This window comes from Phyllopteryx taeniolatus, chromosome 13, assembly GCF_024500385.1.
Source record: "Phyllopteryx taeniolatus isolate TA_2022b chromosome 13, UOR_Ptae_1.2, whole genome shotgun sequence".
NCBI lineage: Eukaryota > Metazoa > Chordata > Actinopteri > Syngnathiformes > Syngnathidae > Phyllopteryx > Phyllopteryx taeniolatus.
Genome location: NC_084514.1, coordinates 17,379,002 through 17,403,882, shown reverse-complemented (window position 1 = coordinate 17,403,882; position 24,881 = coordinate 17,379,002). Strand labels below are relative to the sequence as shown.

At 49.4% G+C, this 24,881-nt stretch overlaps 2 protein-coding genes and 1 long non-coding RNA gene across 12 annotated transcripts in view; 1 reads left to right on the top strand and 2 right to left on the bottom strand.

Moving 5' to 3' along the window:
* LOC133487594 (uncharacterized) overlaps positions 1 to 10,543 on the top strand; it is a 20,240-nt gene extending 9,697 nt beyond the window's left edge. The window contains exons 2-3 of the long non-coding RNA XR_009791387.1: positions 9,372 to 9,443; positions 10,409 to 10,543. This is a non-coding gene — a long non-coding RNA (uncharacterized LOC133487594). The remainder of the gene's footprint in view (positions 1 to 9,371; positions 9,444 to 10,408) is intronic.
* The window catches only part of kiaa0586 (KIAA0586 ortholog), a 26,358-nt gene extending 1,477 nt beyond the window's left edge, over positions 1 to 24,881 (bottom strand). The window contains exons 1-25 of one of the 10 annotated variants that reach the window (XM_061794359.1): positions 24,219 to 24,664; positions 20,936 to 21,005; positions 20,686 to 20,857; positions 19,792 to 19,838; positions 19,661 to 19,730; positions 19,490 to 19,580; positions 19,083 to 19,161; positions 13,726 to 13,831; positions 12,469 to 12,626; positions 11,811 to 11,883; positions 10,651 to 10,818; positions 10,388 to 10,574; positions 8,859 to 8,957; positions 8,545 to 8,783; positions 8,225 to 8,392; positions 5,739 to 5,932; positions 5,513 to 5,628; positions 5,051 to 5,425; positions 4,293 to 4,652; positions 4,169 to 4,203; positions 1,913 to 1,960; positions 1,747 to 1,828; positions 1,564 to 1,661; positions 1,419 to 1,452; positions 152 to 288 (exon numbers count right to left, since the gene is read on the bottom strand). In XM_061794359.1, coding sequence (XP_061650343.1) covers positions 251 to 288; positions 1,419 to 1,452; positions 1,564 to 1,661; positions 1,747 to 1,828; positions 1,913 to 1,960; positions 4,169 to 4,203; positions 4,293 to 4,652; positions 5,051 to 5,425; positions 5,513 to 5,628; positions 5,739 to 5,932; positions 8,225 to 8,392; positions 8,545 to 8,783; positions 8,859 to 8,957; positions 10,388 to 10,574; positions 10,651 to 10,818; positions 11,811 to 11,883; positions 12,469 to 12,626; positions 13,726 to 13,831; positions 19,083 to 19,161; positions 19,490 to 19,580; positions 19,661 to 19,730; positions 19,792 to 19,838; positions 20,686 to 20,857; positions 20,936 to 21,005; positions 24,219 to 24,411 — 3,300 coding nt within the window. In that variant the 5' untranslated portion in view covers positions 24,412 to 24,664 and the 3' untranslated portion in view covers positions 152 to 250. The other 9 variants (XM_061794357.1, XM_061794355.1, XM_061794361.1 and 6 more) reach the window with 9 other exon arrangements.
* irf2bpl (interferon regulatory factor 2 binding protein-like) lies at positions 16,762 to 19,044 on the bottom strand. Its single transcript, XM_061794382.1, has one exon. The coding sequence runs from the start codon at positions 18,814 to 18,816 to the stop codon at positions 16,846 to 16,848; it is 1,971 nt and encodes a 656-aa protein (XP_061650366.1). The 5' UTR covers positions 18,817 to 19,044; the 3' UTR covers positions 16,762 to 16,845.

Sequence of the window (24,881 nt, the reverse complement as noted above, 5' to 3'; positions counted from 1 at the left end):
GCGGCCATCGAATCGGTCCTGTGTTCTTCCATCACAGTCTGGTTTGGTGCTGCTACAAAAAAGGACCAACTCCGACTGCAACGGACAATCAAAACTGCCGAAAGGATTGTCGTACCCCCCTACCCACCCTTGAGGACTTGCACGCTGCCAGAACTAAGACAAATCCTCTCGGACCCTGCGCATCCCGGTCACCGGTTCTTCTTTTGGATCGTTATCCTGCTGTAGAACCCAAGTGCGCTTCAGCTTGAGTTCACAAACTGACAGCTGAACATTCTCGTTCAGGATTTTCTGTTAGAGCAGAATACATGGTTCCATCAATCACAGCATGTTGTCCAGGTCCTGAAGGAGAAAAGCAGCCCCAAACCATCACACTGTCACCACCCTGTTGCACTGTTGGATTGATGTTCTTTTTCTGAAATCCTGTGCTCCATTTACACCAGATGTAACGAGACACACACCTTCCAGAAAGCTCAACTTTCATCTTGTCAGCCCATATGATATTCTCCCAAAAGTCCAGAAACAAATAAAGGCTTGAAATACAGGGTGATTGAAAAGTAACTCCCTATTTTAAAATACTTATCATTTATTCATATGTTTCAATATTTTTCTCAACGTCTTTGTGTATGTTCCATGATTAAAGGAGCAAGTCTATTCTACCAAAGCAACGACTTTGGAAGGACTTGAAGGGCGAATACAAGAAGAGTTCCTTGTGAAATCAGTTAAAGCGGTTCCCAGGCGGCTTGAGAAACTGGTGGCGGCCATACCCAATTTGAAATCAAACTCCATGCAATACACTTTCTTCTCATGTTCATTTCTTGTAAAAATGATAGTTCCGAAATAAATTACAAGTACTTCAAAATAGGGAGTTACTTTTCAATTAGCTGGTATTTCATTTTGTGTGGTGAACTTTTTGAAATAAATTTACTTTCCCTCGATATTCAAATTTTTGGACACATACCTGTATGTACTGTTTATCTACAGCTCTGTACTCTGCCCAACAGGGGGCAGCATTCATCAATGAGTGCACTTTCTTAGCACGAGTTCAGCACACACACACACACACACGCGCACACACACCCACAATCATACTACAAATCATCACTTGTGAGCCTCCCTAACACACACACAAACATGCACGCGTACTCGCGCACACACATAAACAGTGTAAACATGCACGTTTGTCAAAGTGCTGACACTGCAAGTGTTCAGTGGAGGCAGCGTGGTGGAACAGGCGTACACACACGCACACTATAAATGACGTATGTGCGGAGTACGGACGCGCTGCCCTCTGGTGGTCGTATGATGAGGTGACGCATGAGGACAAAGACGTGCGACGTGTCAGCAAATAAAACATCACACATAAGAGGAGTTCGTGTGCTTGTGACGACAATAAAACGTCGCCGCAGTGCGTTTCCTACCTGATGATGGGCTCCGAGCTCCCAACGGGAACGCCTGTCAAAACACACATACACACTCACACACAATATTGCCTTGTTGTGTCGTTGCGTGTGTGCGTGTGCTCATGTGAGTGTGTGTTTGTGGGTATTCATGTGTGCGTGTGACCTGAGAGGGTTCGCTTTGGAGGTCGGAGGTCGGCGTCTGACCGGGCACCGGCGTAAGGTCATAGTCGAAGCTCTCATTGGTCGCCTCGAAAAGGGCGTCTGTTGAACGATGACATCATTGCTCTCTCAATGCTATGACATCATAGACGATGTCGCTGCTGTACTCATTGTCGTGACGTCGCACCTTCGGAGTGATTGATTTTTCCGTCCCGTTGAGGCGTGGCGGAGCGTGTCACCTCCCCCATGCTTAGCTCCGCCTCCTGCCCCTAAAAACACAGAAGGTGAGAGGTCACGGCCAGACGAGTACGTGTGCGTCCCGGTGATCTGTTTCCTCGGAGTGCGTGCGTCACCTCGATCGTGTGCACTTTGACCTGCCCTTCGCTGGGGGGGTCAAGGTCCTAGAAGCAAAGCGAAGCAACTTTATTTATAAAACACATTTCATACAATGTAACTCACTGTGCTTTACATGATTAAAAGCATTCAAATATAGAGAGAACAATAAAACAAAATGCAGCTTAACCCTTAAAAACCAAAAGGAAATGATGATAATAATAAATCAATCAAATATGTACAGTCCAAGAGATCATTTGAAAGTGGAAAAAGAGAGGACTTTTTAACCTGGACTTGAAAGCATTCCCACTTGGGGATGGCAATTGATTGCATTTGTGTGCAGCATAGCAGCTAAATGCTGCGTCACCGTGTTTGCTTCGGAGTCTGTGCTCCACTATTTGACCGAGTCTGGAGCTCTCAGAGCCCGACTGGGTTTAAAGTCGATATTTAGGACTTAAACCATTTAGTGATTCATAGACCAGTAAGCAGATTGTCCAAGTGTACTGTAAAGCTGACTGGGAGCCAATGTAAACACTTCAGAATTGGAGGAATATGTTGTGACCTCTTTGTCCCGGTCAGAACTAGGCATGGACCGATTACTGTGTTGAAGGTATGCCACAGTTTTGAAAAGGCAAGCTTGCAATAACCGCTTCACTGTCCATTATCGGTAATTTGCTTTTTGCTGGGGGCGCCACAATATCAGCCTGTGTGATGTTAATAAGGAGAGCAAGCAGCCTTCTTTTCTTTTTCTTTCGCCTTCTCAGCTGAGCAAAGGGGGCGGGGCAGCAGTGCAGAGCGAGAGAGACTGACAGGAAAAGGAGAATCATCTGGACAGATACAAATTTAGAATGAAAAATAAATGACGACGGTGCCGGCCAATGGGATTGTTGCCGACAGGCTGCTCATGATTCAGTCCGTTCTGAGAGACTCTTCTGCAAAACGGGGTAGATAATTTCGGACAGGCAGAAGAAAGCGGATCGAAGTTATCGTGATGCTATTTTTGCTTTCTTTTGTTTGTACATGCAGTAATTTCATTGAATTTTGGAGTGATTGTGTTTTTTTGTTACTTTAAATTTGTTTCGCAGAAAAACGTTAAAAGACTAAAAGAGTTCAAAGTTGAACATTTGTTTATGTATCGTATATAATTCTTGTAGCACTATGTAAGAGCAGGGATCGCCACCAACATGGTGCCCGCAAGCACCAGCTCGCCCCAAGGCACCACATAAGGAGTCCGCAGGTCTGTTCGAAAAATAGCTCACCACTAATGGGACATTTGTTATTTATTTAAAGTCAACATGGAAAATGTTTATTAATACACTCATTATATGTTTTGCTTAAAAATAGAGTGTGTTCAATGGAAAAATGTTTTTTTATGAACCCACATTTTTCAAAATAATACTTTTAGAGCTGTAATTCAAATACCATGATACCGCGGTATTTTTGTTCACGGTTATCGTACCGTCAGAATCCGATGCCGTCCCATGCACAGTCAGAACCCGAGCTGCAGAATTCTGAATCAGCTGCAGCTGTTTAATACACTTTTGGGGGAGTCCAGTCAGAAAACCATCACAATAGTCAAGCCTACTTGAGCTAAAACATGGATGAGCGTCTCCTGGTCTCCTCGGAACAGGCAAGCCGCCTTCATTCTGGATCTGTTTGTCAGCTTATGCTCAGAGGTTATAGTGATTGATTTGATATGACTTGAAAGTCAGGAATCTATCAGCGCACCAAGGTTTCAGACTTGGTCGTCTTTGTTTTTCAAAGAGAGTGACTCCTGGTATTTACTACCAGGAATCCTCGATTCTTTACTGCCAAAAACAATTAACAGTTCTTTTGTAGTTTAACTGAAGAATGTTTGGGCTCATGCAGTTATTTAGCCATTTTAGACAGTGACAAAACACCTCAATTGAACACTGCTAAATATAATTTTTATCTGCATAGCTATAATAGTCAATATTTAGAATTTGACCCATGGGTAGCATATACAGACTGAACAGAAGGGGTCAAAGAACGGATCCTTGAGGGACCCCATATGTCATTGACGTTCGATGAGATTGAAGACTTCCAATGGGTAGAAAATAACTAATTTCCTCCAGGTAGGACCGGAAGCATTTCGAAGAGGAACAGGAAGTGAGTAAAGACAGAAAGGACAGACAGACAAAGGTAGCCAGGAAGTGATCAAGAAGGAAAAAGGGAAGTGCTCAAAGACAAGCAGGAAGATATCAAAGAGGCAGCCATGAAGTGATGGTGATTTGAATGTTTTGAGTGTTTCTCACCACATCCTGAAGAGAACTTGAGGAAGTGGCCTCGTCTGTACAAGGAAATGGTTTCTTTTGGTTAATGTGAAACACTACGGAAGCTAATTATAGGGGGTCGGTTAATGGGGGTTCAGGAGAGTACCTGTGATGGCATCCGTGTGGTTGAAGCTGATCAGCAGTTCTCCTTCCGAGACCAGTTTGAATCCTGTATCACTTCCTGTCACTGTACTGCTGTTGGTGCTGCTGGTGGTGTCTTCAGAAGCACTGGAGGGGGGTTCTGGATCAGCCTGCACAGGAGAGGGGGCGTGTGGAGGCAAGGCAACAGGTTTTTCTTCATCTTGCACATCCAATGGTTGTGTGTGCGCATCCAGGTGGTCTTCCTCCTCGTCCAATGACAGGCTAGCTTTCTCTGAGGACGCTGGGGTCAGGGCTTGATGGACGGCAGGGGGGATTTCTCCAAACAAATCCGCCTCAGGGCTGCCAACCGGTGTGGATATAGGTTCTGGAGGCCCATACCAACAGTCGGTGGTGGGAATAATTACAAATTGGATTTTTCAGGTAGCTGTACTTTATTTTAGTATTTACCTTTCTAATGAGAAAAGTAAAATTGTTTACTCCCTATTAGCAATTAGGAAGCAGGGAATGAGTGAACTGCGTTCTGAATTGTTCAGCCTCTCCTGGCTGGCTCGCCACTTTGGCTTATTTGGAAAATCACTAAATAACCACTGTAGCAAAATCTCGATAGTGATTAGGGAGTACATTTACCATTTTTACGATTTTAAACAAGTCTCTGTACTTCTACTCAAGTACAGAGCGTGACACCTTTGCCTATTCTGCAAACAGTATAATCATGATTAGACCCAACCGCCAATGATGCTATTACTGCTAAGACTGTCGAACCTGGGGGGGCTGTGATGATTGGCCACGGGGAATCCTCAATCAGCAAGCTGGTTGGTTCAGATCGAGGTGGCGTGGAGAACGGGATTGGGTCTCTGATGGACGGAACAGGACTCGGAAGAGGGGTTGGTAGAGGTGTGACAACCACAGGAACCACAGGAAACGTTTTCTCCTGGAAGAAAGAAGCTACCCCTGACTCTGGATTTGATCCTGGCTTTGGTCCTAGTGTAGGTCCTGGAACTGGAGCCTCCCTCGGTACCAGCACCTGGTCCATCATTTCAGCCAAAACCTCGTGAACCAGTTCCTTGACTAAAGGAGAGTCCACGCAGATACCGGCATCTATGAAGAACTGTAGACCTCCTCCGCCTGCTGCCTCCACTGTGGCACACAAACACAGCGCGATCACAAACATTGAGCTGGTCTGGAAAGATAACATTTAAGATGTCTGTCAGGGTCTCCGCTCACCAATGTCTGAGGTGAGGCTCCGCTCCTCCACATCTGATTGGTCGTTCTGGTCACTAACCGGGAGAGAAGGTGGGAACTGCTTGGAGATCAATCTTGACATCAGCTGCTGCTCCACCCTAAGCACAACACAACAGTCACAACCATTTAGAACAAGACCACGTGAGAGCAGTCCAAGCCACATGAGAACCGTGAATCTGAAGACCGCATGAGGTCTGGGTAGTCTCACCACTGCACCATACGGTTGAGCATGTTTTCATCCAGGTTGGGAGCAGAACTGTGATGGGGGACAGGTAGGGCAATGTGGTTCTCGGGGGGGAACACTGGACCCTGGTAGACGACCGGAGAAGGAGACGGACCTCCATCCAAAAGGACTGCTTCCTCGCCCACGACATACTCCTCCATCGCCACGAACTCCTGCCCCTGGAATGACATCATCACGTCATGGTTTGATGCCCTCACAGATCTGTTAGGTTAGTGGTTCTTAACCTTGCTGGAGGTACTGAACCCTGCAAGTTTCATACGCGCATTTACGGAAACCTTTGTAATTGAAAAAAAGAAAAGTTTATTACAAATTCAAAACAGCTATATATTTCTTCACAAAATGAACCATGCATCAGTTGCACACAAAATCAGAACAAAATCAACCAAAAATGAATTTCACGCAAAAAACATAATTCAAGTGAATGAAAATTCACTGTATGTGAATTTTGCTGCCGCCTTTCACCTTGGGAAATGCCACAAAGTCAGTTCCTTTGTTTTGACAGTGCCACCAGAAAGTATTGACACCCCTTCACTTTTTCACATTTTGCTGTTACAGACTAATCCTAAACCCGGACAGCCATTTTTCGGTCTTTCCAGAGATGTTCAATCCGATTCGAGTCTGGGCTCTGGCCGGGCACTCGAGGACATTCACAGGCTGCTTCTGAAGCCACTCCTTTGTTATCTTGTGCGCGCTTTGGGTCAATGTCGTGTCGGAAGGTGAATCGGCGCCCTGGTCTGAGTTCCACAGCACTCTGGAGCGAGTTCTCTTGAAGAACTTCTCTCTATTTGGCAACTGTCATCTTACCCTCTATGCGGACTCGTCGCCCCGTTCCTGCAGCAGGAAAAACAAAACAAAACAAAACCACAGCATAATGCTGCAACCAGCATGCTTCACAGTAGGGATGGTGTTAGCCAGGTGATGAGCAGGGCCTCCTCTTGTCCAGATATGATGCTTGCAATTCAGGCCACAAAGTTCTACTTTGGTTTCACCAGGCCAGAGAATTTTGTTCCTGTACGTCTGAGATTCCTCAAGGTGGCTTTTGGCAAACTCCAAGCGGGGCTGCCGTGTGCCTTTTAGTGAGAAGTGCCTTCCGTCTGCCCACTCTACCGTAAAGGCCTTTAAGAAAACTATACTCAAATCAGCTTTAGAATAAAGTCTGGAACATAGAAAGCTGTGGAAAACGTGAAGGGGTGTGAATACTTTCTGATGGCACTGTATGTCTACAATCCTCGAAAAAGGATTGTTCGCTAAAATACGTCCGCTTGCCCAGATTGGAGAGTGTTTGAAGTAGTATGGATACTTTTCCCACTTGTTGGTCTTATTGCTTATTGCTTGCGCCTTTGCGCTGCGTGCCTACAGGCTTCTTTACACTCGCGCTGGCGGCGACCGCGCTGACGTCACTCCGGCTGTCCCGCGGGTAGTTTGCCTTCATACTCGAGCGCAACCCACGCGCGCAGTTTTGAAAATGTACTGGAGTTCACCTCCAAGTCAGTCGGGGGTGTCGCTACGGCTGGTATTGGCTCGGACGCCACAGGGTGTAGTTTCCTCTGCATTTTTTTTGGCCATGTCCGGGAGCCATTTTTACTTTCCTTTCAGTAACAAGGAACAAAGCAACAATAATGGCGACCGTGGAACAGTGTCTGCTAGAACAAATGGACCGAGATAACCAGATGATACGTTTAATTATGCTGCAAAATCGATCGAGAAGGCGGCGGCGTAGTTGGTATGTAGAACCGATGGGCACGCTGAGTACAACATCACAGCACGTAACTAAAACGGACCAATCACGAGAGATGACCTCCGAGGCAATTTTTGGCGTGTGTAAAGCGATGCAGAGGGGCCGCGCGGGCCAATTTGTCAGTCACGTGATGCAATGCGGGCGTTGTCGGCCGCACGAGTGCGTACAAAGTATAAAGAGGCCTTACAGCGACGCTAAGCTAGTGGGGGCAAAGTGTCAGCGCATTTCATGTTTGTGGACAACACGAAAACCACAATAGAAAGGATGCCTGCACATTGTGCGGCATACGGTTCTTCACAATCACAACAAGGGAACTGGAATAACCTTTCATAGGTAAGAATATTTTTTAGCCTCTTTCTTTCAAATGTTCTGTATTAATAGCAAATGAACAGAGACTGAGGTGGGCATAAGTATCGATGTCAACCTACATTTTGGTGAGGATTGCTTGCAGTTTTGTGACATTAAGCCAAGTTAAGCTTTCTCCCTAGAGTGAAGGAGTCTCCAAAAGGTCGCAAATGAAATCGAACAGGTTACATTTCACTGAGACTCCCTGGCCACCCAGCTAGTCTCCAGGAGTCTTCATCAGGTCTCCAACTAGTCTCCGAGCCAGTGAGCGAGGGGTCTGACTTCAGGTGTCAGATGACAAGCGTCAGGTGTTAGTCAGATGTAAATTGTCAGATGTTAGTCGCTAGATATTAGGGGTTGTCCGTACCACGTCAGCAATGGACAGGAAGTCCGTTCCGGGGAACCCACTCCCTCCCTCCTGTTCTTCCTTGCTCCTCCTCCCCACCATCGCCACGGTGATTGACGAAGGGGGCCGCGCTTCAACGGCATCCTCCGGCTCTGCTTGCTCTTGAGACACGGGCGAGTCCAGTTTCACCTAGCAACAAGACACACAGGAAGTCAGCCATTTTGATTCTAAATGGCCATTTCCAGGGATCCTTCAATGACAGACTACTTCCAGAGTTTTTGGCCATAACTACCAAATTTAAAGTTCCTGAAGCTCAGATCTCCTTCACACTGCATACTCACCTCACGTCCTTCATCTGGCACTCCTCCCAACTCCATGACAAGCTCTTCGTGCTCCTCCATGGGTACAGGACTCAGCTGAGAGGGGGGGTATGGCGCGGGAGGGTCCAGGGCGTGAGAGTGTGTTGCAGGAGAGTCCGCTGCGGGAGGGTCCGGTGCAGCATGCTCCACAAGGGGCAATGCAACAGGACACGAGGTCACCGTCTGCGGACACCTGGGGGAGGGGCCTATACGTGGACGCGCTTTGGATAGGATGGGATAATGTTAAAATAAGAAAACTTTGGGTGGAATGTGGTATAGTAAAATGTGTTACTCACCTAATGGGATGGCCATGGGGGTAGAGGTCAGGCGGGGGGGCTGGGGTTGTGCCGGTGCTGGGCGGAGGGCCGGCGGCAGGGAGGGTTTCACCTTCGCGCCTGAGAAGAAGCAACAAGTTCCACTTCTGTAGCCTATTATGAACCTTTTATTCACGATATGCATTCTATGTAATGTATTACAGAAACGTGTAACTACAGTGGAACCCCGATAAAACAGACCCCGATATAATGGCTAATGGATAAAACGGACCATCGGGACTGAACAATGTGTCCTAAAACAGTTTCTGTTTTAGGACACTGCCGTTGACAAAGTCCGTTACCTCCAGAATTGGCCACTGTTGTTTACTGGCGCTATGGCCCAATGCAGGCAGACAATGGGACTGATGTATTTACGGGTCACAGATATACAAGAATACTAGATCCTCCCGTGCTTACGTGGCGGCCATGTTGAATGTGGGGCATTGACGTGGCTGCCATGTGACGATGGTTCTATCTCTTGTCTGTTGTACATAGAGCAGAGAGAGCGCGTCATGGCTGCAGCGTTAACTCTGAGGAGTCTTCGGAGTCTGGATCATGCTATTTCTGGTACAGTAACATTTTTTTTTTTTTTTTTTTTTTTTTTTTTTAGTCAAGCCATTCACCTTTGGCAACGGAGTTGGAACTAGGAAGCACACAAATTCCTCGTTGCTCATGAAAGCGACTTCCCTACGATGAGTATTGTACATTAATGTCACCATGACCGAGCACGCCGGCACAAAATTGGCATAACGTGCACACGAAATTCATTAAACTAATTTGTGGTCACAAAAGAATGTTTGTTTGCCAGCTGGGGGTAATGCTGCCAATGGTGAAAATCAGCGGGTAAAGAATACCACCCCCCAAAAACGGTTTGTCAAAACCTGTAGATGCCACAAGATGGCAGCAGAGCGCTACTTTTGTCTAAATGAAGCTCCTCAACTCATTTCAACATAGTTCTTTGAAACCAAGATGCCAAAGCAATACTTTTATTGAGGAAGGTTCCTACCCCAAAAATCTCTGGTTCACTGTCAGTGTAATTTATGCACAAAATACTCATTTGTACGTTTACTCTCATTCCTTGGATGTCTGGGCAAACACACACCTTCGCTGCAAACTGCAAGCAGCAATGTCCTCCACTTTTTCATTTCTACAGAAAGCATGCTTGCACCATTTGCTTACTTACTGTAACTCCCCAAGAAGAAGAATATATATATATATATATACACACACGCCATTTGCACAATACTATTGTTCTTTTAGTCATTTCAAACTGCTCTAATTGCTCGAGGACTGTGCATCATTTTGCATTCTGCATCACAATTGTCCCAAAAATAAACATTTTTAAAAATGGTACCGGCATTACCACATTACTGGTAACCTTTTATTGCTCAGTGACTGTGTTTTTATGTTTTTATGTGTCCAAAGTGTTCTCTGTCGTCGTACTAGAGCGGCTCCGACTGCGGGAGACAAATTCCTCGTGTGTTTTTGACATACTTGGAAATATGTCTGACCTTTCATGGCGTCCACCACAGGGGGGCGCGGCTTCCTGTTGACGGGCGCCGTCACGGAACTCAAGCGAAGCGGCGGGCTCCTCTTGAGGCCTGGGGTCGGGACTCCGTGGGGAGGTCTCCCGTACAGACGCGTCAGGTAAGACTCGTCGTCCACCGCGTCGAAGGAGACGGGCCCGGGCTGCGCCGCCTGCAGCGGTCGGTACAGCGGCGGGTCAAACACGGGCGCGGCCAGGTCTGACCGATCAGCAGACAGGACGAGGTACCCTTATCGGTGCGGCCGGTTGGCTTCGGAGTCCGCGTCCCGCCGGCGTCCTCTTGCTTCCCGTTCCTTTGAGCGCACTTGCTGGCCGGCCCAGACGGGCGGAGCTTCTGCCGGCCGCCTCCCCGGTCGGGAAGGTTCTGCGATTGGCCGCCTCCGCTTCCATCCTGTCCTAAGCAGTGCAAAAGAAGAAGAGAGTTTTTGCGCAAAAATACAATTTTAGATTAAAATGGATTCCCCCGCCCCCCCCTACAGAAAAAGCAAACGCCATGACCTTATTCAGATCATTCTGATGACCTGGACATTGAAATTTATGGAGAAATTGCGTGTGAATGCTGAATAAAACGCCGAATAGAAAATATAGAAGCCTGTGGAATGATATTGAATATTATGAAATAATATGGAATAATGTAACGTGCTGAACAGTCGGAAGTGGGAATGGACTGAATTGATCAACAAATGTGGAAATTGGAGGTGAATATGGAAAAATGTCACATTTCAGGCTTTTATTTTGAAAGTTTGGGGATTGGGAAAAGTACACACCATAGTTTGAGTAAACCGAACGTTGACGTTGGAATCGGTCGGCAGATGTGGAAACGAGGGTACGAATATGTAAAAATGTCTCATTTATTTTGAAAGTTTGGGAATGAAAAATATGGAGGGATGTGGAAATGTATTGAATAACATTGAATGGTATGGAATAACATGAAATGGACTCAAGAGCCTGAAGCTGGAACGATTTGAATCAGTCAAGAAATGTGGAAATTGGAGGCGAATAGTGAACATTTCGGGCTTTTATTTTGAAATTATGGGCAATGGGAAAAGTACACGATGCTTTGAATGAGCTGAACATGTTGAAGTTGGAATGGTTTGAATCGGTTGGAATACATTTTAGGTGATGTCTGGATAAATGTGGACATTTTGGGATAGTTGCAAATCGTTCCCGAGGTGAACTGAATGAGCTGAACATGTTGAATGGGAGTCATGTGAATGTCGCATCGGTGGGAATACGGAATAGATGAACGATTTGGAAAGTAGTTAAGCGTCTAAAAAGTGGGCTGAAGGAGAAGAATAAAAATGCCAGCCCTCGTTTCACCCGACCGTCTCCGAGGGGATCGGAGGCGGGAGGGGCTTGCACAAATCACACGGCCGCGGGACGCTCACCTGCACGTCTTTGCCGATCAGGTGTATCCACGCGTCCACCGTCCTCTTGATGCGAGCCCGCTCGCTCGATTCGCTGGCAAAGTCACATGACGCAGGTGCATCAATTGAGCGCTCGGGAGCGCCACCTAGTGTTGGAGTACATCGGGCCGCGCCACCAGTCCAACAGACACCAAATGAGGCATGCGCGTTCACCGTGACAAGACTCAGTTTGATACCGCCGCCTTTCTAAAATAACGCTCATTTCGGCCATTCGTCGTGTGTCCCGTTAGAACACTAATTTCCAGTTGATCGGTGACAGTGGTGTCAGGGCCGGATGTTTTTCGAACTTAGCAGCCAAGGGGAAATGGTAGATGGGCTTTCTAGCGTCAAGGTACTCAAAGCGCTTGAACCCTTTCTCCTCATTCACCAAATTCTGAGGACGCAGCATCATGGACTGCTTGGGGTTCGCCATCTCGCTCAAGGGCACTTCGACACGGTGACAAGGGCCGAAACCCCCAACCTTCGGGTTGGGAGACGACCACTCTACCGCCTGAGAACCCGACGACAGAATGAAGCCAAAATGTTCACTGTCCTGTTCACTTTCTGGCACGGATGGGTCTTGGAGAGGTTTTGGCGCGCCCGATTTCACGCGGATCGGTGAAATTTCTTTTCCGGCTACCTGTTTGCCGCCAGTGCCTCCAGCTGGCAGTGCAGGACCTCCCCGGTCCGGACCCTCTCCACGGTCTCCAGGTTCTCGTCCAGAACTTTCTTCTGCCGTTGAAGCCGGCGTAGGAGCTGCCGTGCCTCCTCCAACGCGGACGGCGGCACGGGCCCACTCTGCGGCAAAACGTGACAAACATTAGCAACCGGGTCGCGGCGTAAAACTAAAACATTTTCACGTCTTAGCTTCTGATAAGCGGCGCATACGCTGATGTTCCACTAACACACCGAGGTGGAGGTTTGGCAGTGGGTCCACTGCATGAGCCACGTGCACAGATCAGCTGCGCTAATTGTCAAAAGGTAATTGGACAGCTTTGTGATAATCCAATTTTTATGAGGAAATTGGCCCGTGGTGAACGTCTCCTCCTCTGGAGGGAGTCTCGGTGTCTAGCGAAAATGACACTACACTAGTAACAGTGAGTCGTCCTCACTTGGTCGCAACGCCCTAGCTCCGCCCCTCACCCGACTCCTATAACAACAAGAACACCAACAACAACAACATGTGACAGAGTGCAGGGGTGCCCAACGTACGGCCTGCGGGCCAGAACCATCCAATCCTGCTTGTGTGGAGAGAGACCACATTGACGGCTATTTTTCAATAAAAGGAAGTGTTGTTGCTACTTTTATTCCACCGGAGGTCGTACCGACCACCGCTTGGGCCCCGTACGCACATGAAGACGAGATTCGTCTTCGGTGTGACGTGTGCCGAGAGTGGATTTGTCCCGATTACAGGGTCCGAAACGGGTCGGGCGGGGCCAAGAATCGTCAATATTGAACGGGCGTGGAGCAGAACGTAGCCAATCAAGAAGCGTCCTGACTCAGGAGCGAGGTAACGACGGTCAATTAAAACAAACACGTCATACTCGATTCCCCAAACGGCAAAGAGTATATTGTCCTCAGGCAAGACACTCAACCGCAACTTGCTCCGAGTGGGGCGCCCTTGCTTGGATGGCAGCGCCTGCCCGTTGGTGTGTGTGTGAATAAATGGGTGAGTGTGTGACATCCGTAAAGCGCTTTGGGCACCGCGATGGCGTGGTTAAAGCACTACATACCATAAGTGCAGTCCACTTACCATTTACAGCTTATGAAGCCATGCATGCACAGGCCCGGCCCACTTGAGATCAAATTGGGGTGCATGTGACCCCTCAACTCAGAGAGCGTTTATGAAGACATGTTGAAATGTGAAATGACATCACGTCTCCAGCAGCATCCTCACCTCCGTCTGAGCCGGCCCCGCCTCCGTCGCCGCCTCATTGGCCGGCGCTGCCAGACTGTCGTTGGCTTGGGTTGCCACGGAAACAACTGTAGGACGGCGCTCCTCCCTGCGGAATAGGACGAGGGTGCCGATAAACAACAATTAACACGCACCCAAAATTGAACAATTACACCTTGAAAACTAAAATCTTTCACATTTACAACTGGGAGTGGAACATTATGGGATGCAGGCAGTGTTGCCATAGCGTGTCGGTGTTTACTGCAGGGGCCGTCGGAGGACGTGCGTGTCGGGGGCGAGGGTACGGATAAAATGGCCCACCGGCTGCTGAAGGGCTCTGTTGCTAGGCGACACATCTGCTGCGGTCTCTCACGGCAACAACAGCAGGGGATGCTGACAGAGGAGAAAAGCGGCGCAGACGAGAGAAAAGCTCCCCGAGAAATCCCGCTCGAACGTCAATCAAAGCATGGAAAAGTGACACGATTGGCGGGGGTGGACTTTATTGACACGTTTGCTGCAAGGCACGTATACATGTCACCACGACAACACAATCAGACATCAACACGTAGAAAAGACGTAAAAAGGTTCTAAAGACCTCAACCAAAAAGTCCAATCCATGGAAGGAGACTAGTTGTTGTTGTTTTTCTGGGACGTTTGTGTGATGCTGGGAGCAAAACAACAAAATGTCTCCCACGCACGTGCACGTGTGAAGACATTCTGTTCCAGAAGAGATGAAGTCGTCTTCTTCTGTTTTCTTCCCCATCATGAGCAGTCAACTCGGACCTGACCGATATGGATATTTTCGGGCCGATTCCGACTTTTGGCAGAATAAAATGCCGATAAACCGATAATTAATCTGCATCCATTTTCTGTAGCGCTTCTCCTCACGCTGGTCGCGGACGTGCTGGCGCCTAACCCAGCTATCTTCGGGCGAGAGGCGGGGTAGACCCCGAACCCTGAACTGGTCGCCAGCCAATCGCCGGGCACATAGAAACAAACAACCGTCCGCACTCGCATTCACAATTTAGAGTCAACCTTGCACGCCTGTTTTTGGGATGTGGGAGGAAAGCGGAGCGCCTGGAGAAAAGCCACGCAGGCGCGGGGAAAACATGCAAACTCCACACGGGCGGGGCCGGATTTGAACCCCAGTCCTATGTATGTGCGTATTGTGTATTTTATATATGTATATATCAAAAAAAGAAAGCTGAAACTTGCCGTAAACTGGGTATTATTGTTTGTTTGAATGTCATTATTTTTGTCTTATATTGTAATGCGTTTGTGTTAAAAAGAAAACAATTCGGCATAAATTGGTTGATTTTTGAGGCCGATATTTTAAAATGTTGATTTGCATAAATCTATGTATTATGTTGTAATGAGTTTCGATTTGAAAAGAGGTCCGATTAACTCAGCCAGCCGATGAATCGGTCGGGCCCTACGGTGAACAAATGTGTTTCCTGGTCTTTTTGTAATGCCCTAGAATGCCACAAGATGCCGCCCGAGCCCTGGCCAATACGAAAGTAGTAATTGGTGTCAAGGAGGTATGTGAAAGTAATGTATCCAGACAGACAGGTATGCGCGGAAGAGGGTCTCGCCCAGCTTTTCTCTGAAATTCAGGTTTGTCAACCACTGTAATGATCAACAGGAGCCTGTAGACGGCGGCGTTGCATCGCTTTGAATTGAAGGTCAGCGCGGCTTTGCGGCGGAACATGAAGATTAGGCGGGGAGTTTGGGCTCGGCGAGAAATGCCAACACGTCGGGGGCCGGACTAGTTTAGGCGCCTAACAGTCCCCCAGAGAATGGATACGCTGCTACATAGACGCAGAGCATGTGTCACGATGGAGAGAAAAGATGACGCAGTTCACGGAGTGAATGGCGAACGCCACGTACAAAAACCACGCGGTGAGTCAGCTTCGCTCACGGCGCGTTTCTTAGTTTCATCCGTAAATTAAGGATGCTTTTGTCATCAAAAGCCCTTTCCCATTCTTGTTTTTGTTGTTGTATAGTTCGAGGGGTCATAAAAGCCAAGAATATCAGCGGCAAAGTTTCGTTTTCGCCGCTTTTTTGTCGCCTCCTGATGTTTTTGGCGAAACCGACCCATGCTCTGCTGCCGATTTGGAAAGAACGCAAGCAAAAAGCTGGAAACAAACTTTTCTTTCTGGGGAAAGAAGCGACTCTACTATTCTTTCAGCAGGTTTGTTGCCGATGTTGTCGCCGAACACAAGATTCTGCGACGCTCGACAGAAAACGCCCGACAATCGAGTTCAAAAGCGAACAACGGGTTTTGGTAGTTCGGTGGGTTGCGAAGGTGAAATTAGTTTTAGGACTAATGTTTTAGGTTGAGTTTGTAATGATATTGGAGCGTTTTGAGATCATAGTTTGTGGAAAAATCTGGTGTGGAATGTTAATGTAGAAAATTAGGAACATTTTGGTGGGCGCGTCAATTCCTCCCGTTGTCGGTTTTTTTAGGGACTATTGGGGGCAGTTCTCGTTCCCTATCCCCCGCCGATAGCATATTTTCAATATTTTTTGATTTTCTAATTTTATATACACAGGGTGATGGAAAATTAACGGCCTATTTTTAAATACCGAACTCTAATTCTTCCAAGAAATGAACACGAGAAGAAAGTGTGTTGCACGGCGTTTGATTTCAAATCGGAGACGGGCGCCGGCACTTCCTCAACTCAACTGATTTCACAAGGAACGCTTCTCGTATTCGTCGTCCGTTCGGTAGAACAGACTTGCTCCCTTCATCAGAAAAAAGGCGCAGACTTCTGGCTGGCCACTCGTACACAAAAGAAATTGAGGAAAATATTACAACATATGAATAAATAATAAGGATTTTCAAATAGGGAATTACTTTTCATTCACCCTATATATATATATATATATATATATATAAAATTTTCTTATTTGCGGATGAAACTATCCTCCGTTATTCACCATTTTTGTGCTTAGGTCAAATCCTCGCCTGATTAAAAAGGACTGCTTTAACGCCATCTCGGGGCATCTGTAGGCAATTACAGCCCGTTTTTTTGGGTGGGGGGGGGGGCAAATCAAAGACGGCGTTTTCGCTATCGGCGGCAGGGCTCGGTGTTTCGTTGTGTTCAATTTGTGGTTGCTTCCTCAAGGGTCCCTCTCCTTCTTGACTTTCACGTCGCTCGCCAGGATGGTGGCGATCTCGCCCTGCATGAAGGCCCACGGCACGTTGGAGCCCACCAGCGGGCACTTGTCCCCGCTGGGGCAGTACACCTCTGCGGCGGCGCCCTGGGCCTTGATGCTGTCCCGGGAGCACGGGAAGCAGAACTTGTGGTGGGCGGCGGACGGACACTGGACGAAGTGAGTGTCCTCCAGGCGCTCGTGACACAACGTGCAGCACAGAGGTCCGCCGGAGGCCGCGGTTGCCGGCTCCGCGCCGTCACCCGCGGGGTCTCCGTTGCGGGACGGGAGGCCCCTCTGACCACCCGCGGGGGACGCGGGCCCGCCGCCGCAGCGGACAGTCTCTCGGTCCTTGTCCGGGAACGGCACACGCCCGAGAGCGTCCGCCGCCGACACGAGGGCGACCGCGGGGGACTCGACTGACTCGGGCGGCGTGGACAATTTGAGCGCTCCGGCCTGGTTGGCGAGCCACTGCCGGTGCCGCTCCTCCGTCAGCTTCGGGCCGCTCTCGCGCAAATCCGGTTCCGGGGAGGACTTCCTCTTCCTGGAACCGCCCCGGGACCCGCACGGGGCCTGGGCCCGGGCAGAGGGCAGCAGGGAGGCGGGCGACAGCGATTGGGTGCCGTCGACGTGTGGCTGCGGCAGCATATCCCCCCCCACGCAGTCCTTGAAGACCCGCAGAGGTTCTGGTAACAAATCACCGAGCAGCCGCCAGTCACCCGAACCGTGCTTCTTCTCGTACTCCAGATACTTGAACCCGGAGGAAAGACCTCGGCCCAGGTCCTTCATGCAGTCGTGGTACATCTGCTTGGCCACCCCTGAGGCGCTGGAGAACACGTTGCCAGACCCGCTCGGGTACTCGATGAAGATCTTCAGCTCGTAGTCCACACCGGATTTGGACACGCCGTCGAAGGCGAATACGCGGCCCACCAGGCCGTGGTCCTTCTTGAAGCGGACCTCGAAGGGTGTACACCCTGACAGAGTGACCAGGGTGTTGCGAACCATCTTAGGCTTGCCGGCCCAGTCCTCCTGACGGTTCCGAAGGCTTTCGCTCAGCTCGCTCAGTGTCTCTGCGTTCCTCTGCTTGTCTTTCATCTCCCTGTCCTGCTCCCGTTTCCCGGACGGCTCATTCGGACACACCGGGCCGAGCGTGGAGCCCTGCGGCGCGCTTCTGCCGGCCGCGTCCTGTGCGCTCTGTCCATTTGCCGGCATCTGGGGCAGCAGGTCGGGCGGCACGTTAACGAGTCCCGGTGCCGACGCCGGACCCCCGTGAATCCTGCTCCTGGAGTTCGGGCTTTGACGGTTCAGCTCGGGCGGTCCGTCGTCCGGTTTGAACCCATTTGGCGACCCGAGCCCGTTAGGAAGCCTACCTTGGTCCGACCTGACCCGGGTGTCCGCGCCGAGCAGGGAGTACCGATCCGAAGAGGGCCGCTGGGACTTTCCGGGTCCGTCCTCCGCCAAATGCTGGCTGAGGATCTCCTTCCCGCTTTTGGACTCACGAATACCGTGAGTCCGCCTCAGGCGGCGGGCGGTTTCGACGGCGAACTCGATCCGGTCCGCGCCCTCGTAATTGACGCAGCCGCGGCACACGGGCTCGCTGAAGTCCCAGATCATGGCCCAGGACATGCGGGGCAGGTCGCAGAGGTAACAGGATTGTCTGCGCGCCAACGCCGCCGGCTGCGGCGGGGAGGACATGACCAGTCCCTGGGCCGCCTGCCTGCCTGCCGCCTCTGCCGAGCGCACGCCGAAAAATGCGGGATCAGACAACAGAGTGCGGGGAGGGAGAGATTTCCCCCCTTTCACGAGGCTGCTGCAGAGCAGGAGGGGGCGGGGCTTCACTGTGTCGCCCTGAGAAATCCGACACACGTTAAGAGCGCCACACCGCAGCACCTGGCAGTGAGCGACATCGCCGCCCACACACACTTGCAGACAAAGCATTTTGTCGACTTAACATCTTCAACACGTGCGTGCGTGTGTGTGCGTGTGAGTGAGAGACAGGAGGGTGTTAACACCACCAAAACACTGATGCATTATGGGATACATCAAACCTGTAAACCTAATTCTCACACAGACACAATGGAAACGTGGGTGTTGCCATGGAGACGTATGGAAATGGTAGGAAGATGAATTTATAATCAGGTGCGGATGTTCTTCTGAGGACAACACACGTGGACACACACACACACACGCACGCACACACACACCTGGTGTGGTCGGTGCATGTTGCCGTGGTAACCGGGTCAGTCTCCATGCTGGTCCTCGCTGACGGGTTGATGACAGTTGCTAATTCAAAATACAACATAAACAGACATTACCATGACCGTCTTTTGGCTCCACCCCTTTCATTAATACAACAAAACGAATTGAATCCAGAGGGGGAAGGGTGGGGGTCGCATGGGGGGCTGCAAGAGCATCACACAACCCCCCAACATTGAGCTGAGAGACTAAAAATAGCCACAGCCTTGTTGCCACAACAACCAGTATTCAGCCCACCAAGCTGAACGGAGTGGCTACTGTCCCGTTTCCATGGTAACCCAAACCATCTCATAGGCAACGCTGCTACCTGCTGGTCAGCATAGGCATGACAACGTGTGCGTGGGTGCGTGCGTACCTGCAACGTCCACCTGCTGAGCGCCGCGCCGGGCCGGGTCGTCCGGCGTGCGGCGCGCGACGATGCCGGGGGCCGACTGCAGCGGTCGATTCTGTGACGCACAGGCCAACGACGGAGACAATGTGCACCGGCGGGGAAAACAAGATGGTCGCCACTGAGCAGCTCACTCACCTGAAGCTCCAGCCGGCGATTGTGCAGCGCCTCCATCTTGCTCAGACCCCGCCCACTGGCCCAGTTCTCCCTGCGAGAGACGACAGAAGTGAAGTCGCAGTCGAGTCACACAATGACGTTGTGTAGTATACCTGTCAATGGCATCCAGCTGCTGACCCCTCCTCACCCCCCTGCGATCCTAGACACACACAAACACACACACACACACGTTCATTTCATTTGGCAGTCCAAAGGTAATTGCTCACCTGCCTTGACTCACATATGAATTTAAGTGGCATCCCATTCTTAATCGAATATAACGTCGCTCCACCCACTGCAGTTATACCTTCTGAAAAGGTTTTCCACAAGGTTTAAGAGTGACTTTATGTGAATTTTTGCCCTTTCTTGCAGGAGCATATTTGTGAGGTCACACACTGATGTTGGACCACAAGGCCTTGCTCACCGTCTGCTCCAAATCAACCCAAATGTGTTCTATGGGGTTGCGATCAGGACTCGAGTTCATCCGCACCAAATTCTTTATGGACCTTGCTTTGTGCACTGGTGCACAGACATGTTGGAACAGGATGGGGAAATCCCCAAACTGTTTGCCTGTCCAAAATCTCTTGGTACGCTGAAGCATTCAGAGCTCCTCAGGGGCGAATATTTCGGATATTTACAACTTTGTGGGAACAATTTGGAGATGGCTCCTTCCTGTTTCAACACGGTGGTACGTCAGTGCACAAATCAAGGTTCATAAAGACACGATGAGAAAGTTTGATGTTGATGAACTTCACTGGCCTGCACAAAGTCCTGACCTCAACCCCAAAGTGACACCCAGAAGAATGGGCAACAATTCCCATCAACTCCCTCCTAAACCTTGTGGAAAGCCTTCCCACAAGAGTTGAAGCTGTTCCAGCTGCAGAGGGTAGACCAGCATCATATGAAACCGTACGGATTTAGAATGGGATGTTGCTTCAAATCAGATGTGAGTCAAGGCAGGTGAGCCAATACTTTTGGCAATATCGTATGTGTCACATGATCTCTACCTCGCCAATTGCAGCTGCCGCAGTGCCACCGTTGCTCATACTGAAGGCGCCTCCTAGCTTACAGGACAGCGCTCGCGCCCCCTTGTGTCCACTGTCCGCACTGCAGTTGCTGCTTCGGTGAGGCTCGAGGAGCTGAACTTTCACCTCCCGCCTCTGGGGGGCGCTGAGAGAGCTGAGCGGCACACATCAGAGAAACAACACCAGAAAAACAATAAAAACCGAAGGCTGTGTCGAGAATGGCGGGGCTCACCGTTGCTTGAGGGCCGCCAGCACAGCCCCTCGAGACCCCACCTCAAAATGGGAGGTCAGGAGGTCGTGACCTGGAAGTTAAAACATTAGCATCGTATCGAATGGCCAGATGATGCAAGTTCGTGTGTAAATGCTGAATAAAACGATATGGAACCATGCGGAATGATAGCGATCGATGGGGAATCGTCGAGAACGAATCAGTGGAGAAATGTCGGCGGAGGACAGAATAACGTAGAACGCTCACACTGCGGGTCAATTCCGATGTGTGTGCCCAATGTGACATGCATCTGATTTCTTCATGTCAATGTGAACAGTACAATTCGGATTTTTCAAACCCGACCTAGGACTCTTTGATATGTGGCTATAAATCGGATAATACGTACGCTCACGGGGAGCGCATCCGACCCGAATGTCATCACACGTCACAATTGTTCAACCAAAAAGACTCGCCACGAAACGGCAGAAAATAGTCAGTGGGCAAAGGAGACGCTTTACAGCCGATAAATAGAAGCAAATGTTGGCCGCGCTCGCCCAAAATCCAATTGCCACAAATGCGTCACGACGAGACCTACGCGAAGGCGGGGTCGGAATGACTTGTTGCATCAACACGGCGTCTCGTGTTTCCGCGCAATGAGACGTCCTGTTTTGCGTGTGACTTCGTGGACTCGTTCCGTCCTCATAGAGGTGGCATTTGTTTCTGTAATGTGAACAACTACAGTACATAAAACAAATCTAATTGGGCATCATGCCCTGCAGTGCGAACGTAGCCTAAATGTGGGAATGTCGATGCGGAAAAAGGTGGAATTGGGAAATGTGAGCATTTTGGTAAAAGTACATGTTGAAAATGTCTTTTACTGGGAATGGTTTGAATCAGTCAAGAAATGTTGAAGGAAGGAAGGACAAATGTAGCATACAATACTGCCCCCTCCAAAAGTATTGGAACGGCAAGGTCCAATCCTTTGTTTTTGTTGTATACTGAAGACATTTGGGTTGCAGCTCAAAAGATGAATATGAGACAAAAGTTCTGAATTCCAGCTGTTATTTCATGGGATTGACATCCAGATATGTGTTCAACAACTCAGGACAGAACACCTTTTGTTTGAAGCCACCCACTTTTCAAGTGAGCAAAAGTATTGGAACGCGACTGATGGGTGTTTCTAGTTGCTCAGGTGTTGCCTTTTACATTGATTGCGTAAACATTAGAAAGTGCTTGTTTTTGGCTTTGGGTTTCACCTGTGGAAACTGCATTTGCTGTTACGCAAACGTGAGACCAGAGAGCTGTCTATGGGAGAAAAGCAAACCCTTTTGAAGCAGAGGGAAGAGGGAAAATCGATCAGAGCTATTGCACAAATATTGGGAGGAGCAACACAACAATTTGGAATGTCCTGAAAAAGAGATAAACTACTGGTGTACTGAGCAACAGACATCAATCAGGTCGGCCAAGGGTATCAACAGCAGTTGATGGCGGAAACATTGAGAGCTGTGAAGAAACACCCAAAGACAACAGTCAGTGACATCACTGCCAACCTCCACAGGGCAGCAGGGGTGAAGGCATCACAATCCACTGTTCGAAGAAGACTTTGAGAGACGAAATATAAAGGCCATACCACAAGATGCAAACCACTCATCAGCAAAAAGAATCGGAAGGCCAGATTGGATTTTGCAAAGAAGTACAGAGATGAGCCGCAAAGGTTTTGGAACAAAGTTTTCTGGACTGATGAGACCAAGATTAACCTCTAGCAAAGTGATGGAAAGGCCCAAAAACACAAGCTCATCTGTGAAGCATGGTGGAGGTCATGTCATGGCTTGGGCTTGTCAATCACTGGACCTTAACCCAATAGAGCATGCATTTTACGTCCTAAAGAGGAGACTGAAGAGAGAAACCCCCAGAAACAAACAAGAACTGAAAGAGGCCGCAGTAAAGGCCTGGTGAAGCATTTCAAATGAAGAACGCAACAGTCTGGTGAAGTCAGTGGGTCGCAGGCTTGATGCAGTTATTGCAAGTAAGGGTTATGCCACAAATATTGAATGTTATTCACCTTAAGTTAATTCAATAATGTCTGTTCCAATACTTGAAAAGTGGGTGGCTTCAAACAAAAAGTGCCCTGTCCCGAGATGTTTAACACATTTAGATGTAAATACCATGAAATAAAAGCTGGAATTCTGAACTTTTGTCTCATATTCATCTGTTGATCTGAAACTCAAATGTCTTCAGTATCCATCCATCCGTTTTCTGAGCCGCTTCTCCTCACGAGGGTCGCGGGCGTGCTGGAGCCTATCCCAGCTGTCATCGGGCAGGAGGCGGGGTACACCCTGAACTGGTTGCCAGCCAATCGCAGGGCACACAGAAAGAAACAACCATTCGCACTGACAGTCATGCCTACGGGCAATTTAGAGTCTCCAATTCATGCAAGTTTTTGGGATGTGGGAGGAAATCGGAGTGCCCGGAGAAAACCCACGCAGGCACGGGGAGAACATGCAAAGTCCACAGGCGGGGCCGGGGATTGAACCCCGGACCTCAGAACTGTGAGGCTGACGCTCTAACCAGTCGTTCACCGTGCCGCTCAAATGTCTTCAGTATACAACAAAAACAAAGGAGTGGAGCTTGCCGTTCCAATAATTTCGGAGGGGACTGTGTGTGCATGAATGAGGGGGGCGGTGGGGGAAGAGTGAGGCTACAGGGAGACGAGATGACGAGGGTGGAGGACTTGAGATACTTGGTCAACAGTCCAGAGCAATGGAGAGTGTGGTCAGGAAGTGAAGAAACGAGTCCAAGCAGGTTGGAACGGGTGGAGGAAGGTGGCAGGTGTGTTGTGTTGTGTGCCACGAAGTGCGGATTAGAGACGGCGGCACCGAAGAGCAAATGAAGATGTTGAGCTTCTCCCGAGGAGTTTCGGAAAGCTCAGCAAAGGTACAGCCAAGGGGAGATGTTTTGGACGCGTCCAGACGAGAGGGAGAGTATGTCGGTAGAAGGACGGTGACGACGGCGCTGCCAGGCAAGAGACAGAGACGAATTGAGACCGAAGAGAAGGTTGACAGATGTTGTGAAGGCAGCTGGTGTTCGAGAGGAGGATGCAGGAGATGGGCAGGCATGGAAAAGAAGGATGGCGCGCTGTGGCGACCCGAAAGGAAAAGAAGACTTAGCAGTTATTTGTTTGTTTCCCCCAGCCCTACTGTAAACCACAGTAATTGAACTCAATGCAGTTTTTCGACGTGTTGCTATGGCAACGACGCAGCAGAGTCATGGCAACGGTCATAGTGTGCCGATGACGTCACTCGCTCACCGGGTTGAGAGCCGGCGGGCGTCCGACGAGGAGCTCCTCCGTGCGGCTTCGGGTGCCTTGAGCTGCGCCGGTGCTCGCCGCTCACCTTTTGAATCGTCAAATGGAGCGGTCCGTTAGCGGGTTCGGCGTCGGGACCGGTCCTGGCCGAGAGTCGAGTCCGCGATACGTCCAGGCGGGACGACAACACGCTCATCGCTCACTCGAGTTACGACGCGGCCAACCTTCCGCGAGCCCCACTCCAAAGTTCCCGCTCAAAGTGTACAACAGCGCGCCTGCCGCACGACGAAAACCTCTCAAAAACACATTTACCTCCGCAAAATGGCATCGATTCCAAGTTTTGAAAGTGTGTCTTTGAGGGGAAAGATGCACCTGGGCTGGTAAAGCTAATGAAAGAAAACGTGCGAAAGCATCAAAAGTGCACAAGTGGATTGTTGCGGCTAACAAAAACTTACTTCCGGCTTCCGCTCCTGGGTCCAGAGATCTTGCTTCACCGACAACCACAACGATGTCTCACTCTGATTAACATCGGTGACCTGAGATTAATCGCAAAATCACAAACAATTACGATATAATTGTGAAGTCCAAATATCGAAATAAACGCCGAGTGCCTAGAGAAAATATTGAAAATGTTTTTATCGTAAACACAATAAAACATTTATGTTT

Excerpts from the sequence above, each read along its gene's own strand:
- irf2bpl (XM_061794382.1), bottom strand. The coding sequence starts at position 18,816 with ATGCTTTGTCTGCAAGTGTGTGTGGGCGGCGATGTCGCTCACTGCCAG.